The sequence below is a fragment of the Neophocaena asiaeorientalis genome, unplaced genomic scaffold (genome assembly GCF_003031525.2).
Source record: "Neophocaena asiaeorientalis asiaeorientalis breed wild unplaced genomic scaffold, Neophocaena_asiaeorientalis_V1.1 scaffold65, whole genome shotgun sequence".
Classification (NCBI taxonomy): domain Eukaryota; kingdom Metazoa; phylum Chordata; class Mammalia; order Artiodactyla; family Phocoenidae; genus Neophocaena; species Neophocaena asiaeorientalis.
This window is the reverse complement of record NW_020173215.1, coordinates 18,809,002-18,814,402: the sequence shown is the minus strand read 5'-3', so window position 1 is coordinate 18,814,402 and position 5,401 is coordinate 18,809,002. Positions and strand designations below refer to the sequence as shown.

General features: G+C 62.0%; 1 protein-coding gene across 1 annotated transcript in view; it reads left to right on the top strand.

The window, feature by feature from the left end:
• CFAP99 (cilia and flagella associated protein 99) overlaps window positions 1-5,401 on the top strand; it is a 35,090-nt gene that overhangs the window by 13,876 nt on the left and 15,813 nt on the right. The window contains exons 4-6 of the mRNA XM_024745088.1: window positions 626-738; window positions 2,215-2,392; window positions 5,286-5,366. Of these exons, the coding sequence (XP_024600856.1) occupies window positions 626-738; window positions 2,215-2,392; window positions 5,286-5,366 (372 nt within the window). The remainder of the gene's footprint in view (window positions 1-625; window positions 739-2,214; window positions 2,393-5,285; window positions 5,367-5,401) is intronic.

Here is a 5,401-nt window from a genome sequence, read left to right as displayed (position 1 = left end):
GCCGGAGGGGGGTAGGGCGGGGAAGCTGAGGCGAGGCCCCTGGAGTGGGGTGGGGTGAGCAGGGGCCAGGCTGCCCAGTGGGAAGCTGTGGAAGGCTCTAGAAGGACACCTGGCTGCTGCTCCGTGAAGAAGGGCGGGGAGGCCTGAGGGGAGGCGGGAGTGAGCACACGGCTGGGGGGCAGCGGCCCCCCTGGGGAGGCAGCCGTGGGGACCAGAGACCCTGCGCTTGCCCACCGCTGACCCCTGGCTCAGCCACTCGAGTTCACCATGGCTGCAGGGACACCTGCTCAGCCCACCAGGCCCCACGTGTGGCCTTCACTGCCCCAGGAGCCACTCAACCCGAGAGGGGCGGACAGGCTTCTCCAGCAGGAGTCGGCCCAGGTCCACAGAGGGTGCAAGGGGTTGGAGCCCGGGGGCCCACGGCAGGCAGGGACCCACTGACTCAGGCGGGAGCCCCGGCGAGTGAGGGGCTGCTCCCCCAGCCCAGCAGGAGGGGGCGAGCGGGGTGGGGCCCCTTGCCTGCTGTGGGCTGCGCTCCCCTCGGGGGGCGATGGCCACACCTGTCCCCTCGGCCCTGACTCTCCCTGTGGAGGCACCTGACCCCCACGGCTCCCTCTTCCCTCAGTTCCTGGGGTTCCTCTTCAACCCCTTGAACCTGGGCTCATGGATCAAGGATGAGTGGAGCCTCATCTACGAGACCACCCACGTGAAGGAGCAATGGATCGACCCCCTGATGAGGTGGGCAGCGCAGGGCCCTGACCCGGTGCAGGGGTGTGGGGCATCCACGCGGGCAGCCAGCCAAAGGCCAGCAGGGCCTGACGGCCATTGGCTTTAGGACCAGCCGGATCAGGGGGGCGGGAGCTGGCCCCTTCTGCCCTGGAGCCCACTGGCTGAGGAGGGCGCTGTGCCGGTGCCACCTTGCTGCAGGGACCCTGCAGGGACCCTGCTGGTCCGGCCCTGGTCCGGGGATGCAGGGGCGGACGTGGGGCGGGGAGCTGAGGCAGCAACAGCCTCCGATGGGCTCCAGCCCACATCTCTTCCCCAGCTGCCTCCAGGGTGCCACTCCTGGGCCTGGCACCCCAGAGCTGCCCTCTGCCTTGCCCTGCCTCTCCCGTGGCAGGCTCCGGCCCACGCTGGTTTTGCTGGTACAGGCCAGGACCCCCAGGCAGAGGGCCGGCTCAGGGGTCTCTGGGGAGAGGCCTGCTAGGGCCAGGGTGCAGCTGCCTTCTCCAGCTGTTTCCCTTCTGACGGGGCTGGGGGAGCCACTTCATCTCGCTGGGACAGGCAGGCAGAGGGTTCTGGCACAAGCAGACCCCTGAGGTGCCAGCTATGTGTGGGAGAGGAGGCCCCGGCCCTGGGCAGCAGGGTGTCCCCGCCAGGCTGGACTTGCTGCCTGTCCGCAGGGCTGGGCCTGCGGGGCCCTGTGTCCCTGTCCAGCACCCCATATGCGGCCTTCCCTGCTCGCTCTGTGACCAGCCCCATCACAGACCTGTCCCTTCCCCCACTGCCCCTCCCGAGACTGCACTCCCTGTTGGCCCTCAGACATGCCCTTCCTCCCCTTGGTGACCTTGGTCCTCAGGCTGGGGCAGGAGCAGTTCAAACCAAGCTGTCTCCCCAGGGGAGCCCTGCAGGAGGGTCACCGGCCAGGTGGGCAGTGGTGGGCTGGAGTGGAGGCACGGAGGGGGCCCAGACTTTGGGGCAGCCCAATAGGGCCCTTCTCAAGCCCCTGCCCCGGGGCCCCCCACCTCGAGACTCTGAGACTCTCCCCCCGCCCCGTCCCCCTCTCGAAGCCCAGCTCCCCCTGTTGCTGGCACAGCTCCACGGACCTTCCTTTTGAATCACCAGCCTGCTCCCTGCTCCTGGCTTCCTCCCCCTGTGCCACCTGCTGGGGACCAGATTAGCTCCATGGGTCCTCGGAGCCCCCGGATTCCTGCAGCAGGGACCCACCCTGTCCCTATCCTCCCGCTCCCCCCACCCAGGATGAGGATGCCGCTGGGCCTCAGTCTCCTCCTCCGTGCTAGGGGAACGCTGGTGCGTGTGGCTCTGGGGTGTGGGGAGCCGGCACCCGTGAGTGAAGGGCGGCTGTTGGTCCCACCGCTACCTGCCCCCAGGCAGACCCAAGCTCTTGGGGGTCCTTCAGGTCCCGAGGGGCTGTTCCCTTGTTGGCGTGCTTAGGAAGTCACCTACGTGGCCGCTCCCACCTTTGCCTTCAAGGTGGCAGCCAGAGGTCCAGGAGCTGCTCAACCAGCTGCAGGGGCCGTTGACCAATCAGCCCCCTCTTCCAAAGACCAAGGCCAAGGTCACAAAGCCCAAGGAGTTCAACCTGACTGCCCCCAGGCCCCGCGCCATCCCAGTGCCTGAACCAGTCCCTGTGGTGGCCAAGACCAGACCAGTAAGTGTGGCTGATCGCAGTGGGCTTAGGGTGTCCAGGCAGGGAGAGTGGATCGTGTGGGCCAGTGGGGCTGGGCTTTTCCAGGGCTGAGCGTGCCCGGACCAGAGCAGGAGCATTTGATCACCCTCCCCAGCCCCATCTCACCCCACAGAGAGGGAAGCCCAGCTGACCCAGAGCCTGCCCAGTGGAGTGGGTTCCTGCGCCCCACCTGCTGAGGTCTGGTCAGTAGGCGTGGAGTGGAGCTGTTGGCTGCGGGGCGCAGGCCCGTCCGCACTTGGCACTCGGAGCCCGCTTTTAACCCTGTGGCAGTGTACCGCTCCCTCCCCACTGTGTATGTGCGTGTGTAGGTCGCGGTCTCTACTCCTCGGGCTGCGGGGGTGACCTTATCCGCGCCTCAGGGCCTCTGCCTGTCTATCCCATCTGCCTAGGGCCTCTTCCTCTACCTCTCCCTCCCCTGCCTCGCTGACTTCTGTTGGTCAGAATGCTTTGTATTACAAGTAACAGAAAAAAGCAGCTCAGTCTGGCTTAGATGACAGAGGACCAGCTGACTCTCAGGGCTGAAGTAGGATAGGCTTCAGGTATAGTTTGATCAGGGTTCCAGAGCTGCTTCTCTGTGACTCTCTTCGCCTAGTCCCCTCCAAGGGTCAACTTTATCTTTGGGCTAACTTCCCTCATTGTAGCAAAACATCCAGGCCTCACACCCACACTACATCATCCAGGGCATGAGAGGACATCTACGGTCCAGAATCCTGTGAAAGTGTGATTAGACCAATTTAGGTTGCATGTCTACCCTTGAACTCACCGTGACTGTGAGTGTAACGTTCTGACCGGCCGTGGGCTCTACGCTGAACATCTGTGATGGACTTGGCTTCCCAGAACCAATCTGTTTCCCCAAAAGAACTAAGTACTACATGGAGGGTAAGGGGATAGTGCTGGGAGGTGCCAAGGTCCCAGACCACTCCCACCACCTGTCAGGTCTTGTTACAGTCTCTGCCCAGAGAGGCCTTCCATGAAACCCTCACCTATCAGGTCTCTCTTAATTTCCTTCTCATTGACCCAGATCCTTTTCTTCATGGCATCAATTAGATTTTAGAGTTGTTTAGTAATTTGTGGGTCTATTTATTATCTGTCTCTTTTATCAGACCACATCCATCTTATTTTTCCCATATCCCCAGTGCCTAGCACAGTCCTGGCTCAGAGCAGACCCTTGGAAAATATCTGTCGGATGGATGGATGGATGGATGTGTGGATGGGTGGGTAGGTGGGAGAATGGATAAGTGGGTGGGTGGACAAATGGATGGATGAGTGGATGATGGATGGATGAATAGATGGGTGTATAGATGGGTTTATGGATGGACGGTGGATGGGTGGGTGGTTGGGTGAGTAGGTGGGTGGATGACGGATGGATTGTGGGTAGGTGAGTGGATGGGTGATCACATGGATGGACAGATGGGCAGATGGACAGAAGGATAACGGATGGGCCTTGTTGCTGAGCAACCCCACAGTTACCCAATCTGTGGGAACCTTAGCGTTTCTGACCCCAGGTCCTCTGGTCTAAGCGTGTTTACCTCATGTCATTTTACCACCTGCATCTCTCTCCCTCTCTGCCTGGCCCCTTACCATCCGCTGCCCTGCTCCTTAGCTGCATGAGCTGTGAGATATTGGTGGACCGTCTCCTTCCGTGGGGTCCACAGATGGCTGTGCTGGAACCATAAGCTCATTCCCTCCACGCTCCCTGCCCTGCTCTGTGCCCAGGACCCTCTTCGCCTCCTGGGTTGAGGGCTCATTCCAGGTCACTCATTCAACAAATGTGTCTGGATGCCCAGTATGGGCCAGGCACTGTGCCTTCATGGAGCATGTGTTCCAGTGAAAAAAAGGATAAGTAAAATGTAAGGTGTGTTATCTGGTGAAAAATGCTGAGGAGAAAAAATACTTCAGGGAAAGGAGATAAGAAGTGTTGGAGGGGCTGCATGGAGTTCTGGATGGCACGGCCAGGAAAGCCCTCCTGAGAAGCACCGTGGGGTAAAGAACGAGAAGTGAGCAAATGAGTCATGGATTTGTCTGGGGGAAGAACATATCAGACAGAGCAAAGCCTGTGCAAAGGCCCTGGGGCAGTGCCATCCCTCCCCCAAGGGTCAGGGGGCAGCCAGGAAGGGAAGGAGGGGATGGGAGGGGAGGTGTTCAGGGGGCAGAGCGACAGGATATGGGCTCACAGGGTCCCTCTGGCTGTGGTGGCCAAGGAGGGAGGTGAGGGGTGGCCTTGAAGCAGGTGGGCAGTTTTTGAGGTGGACGTGGCTGTGAGAGGCCGAGAGGGGTTGAGGAGGGCACCGAGGAGGACCCCAAGGCCTCGATGTGGGCCAGGGATGGACAGCAGTCAGGGTCAGCAAGGCTGGGGGAGGGGAGGGTTTTGGGGCAGAGAGGGTTTCAGGTTTGGAGATGATGAATTTCCTACGAACATTAGACGTGCAGGGGAGGGGACACGGAGTTAGGAGTCTGGAGTTCAGGGGTTTCCAGCCGGGCTCTGCCCCACCCACGCTGTGGACACTGCTCCCCTCCAGGAGCCACCCTGCTGTCTCAGTGTTACTGCTGCAGCCCCTCCCCCTCACGAGCAGCTCACTTTTCTGGGGTCCGTGACACTCTCCCAGCCCTACCTGTCCCTCCAGCGTCTGCTGGGCCTGGGCCCTGTGCTTGGCCACCTTCCTTCCTGCTGCTGGCGTGGCATCCCCCCCTCTCCTCCGCGCATGACCACCGGCCCTGCTCCTCCTGGCGGGGGCACCACCATCCGCCCTCCTGGCCCTGGCACCTTCCTTCACCCACATCTAGCGGGCACTTCTACTCACCCCTCCAAAATGCCGCGGCTCACCACGGGCTCTTCCTTCCGCCGCGCCGCCAGGTCCCCAGGAGCACCTACCAGCCGCCCAAGGAGCAGCGGCTCCTGGAGACGACCAAGAGATACAATCGCCGCAAGGCTGAGGTGGGCCCCCTGTACGCGGAGACCCCTGTGGGGCA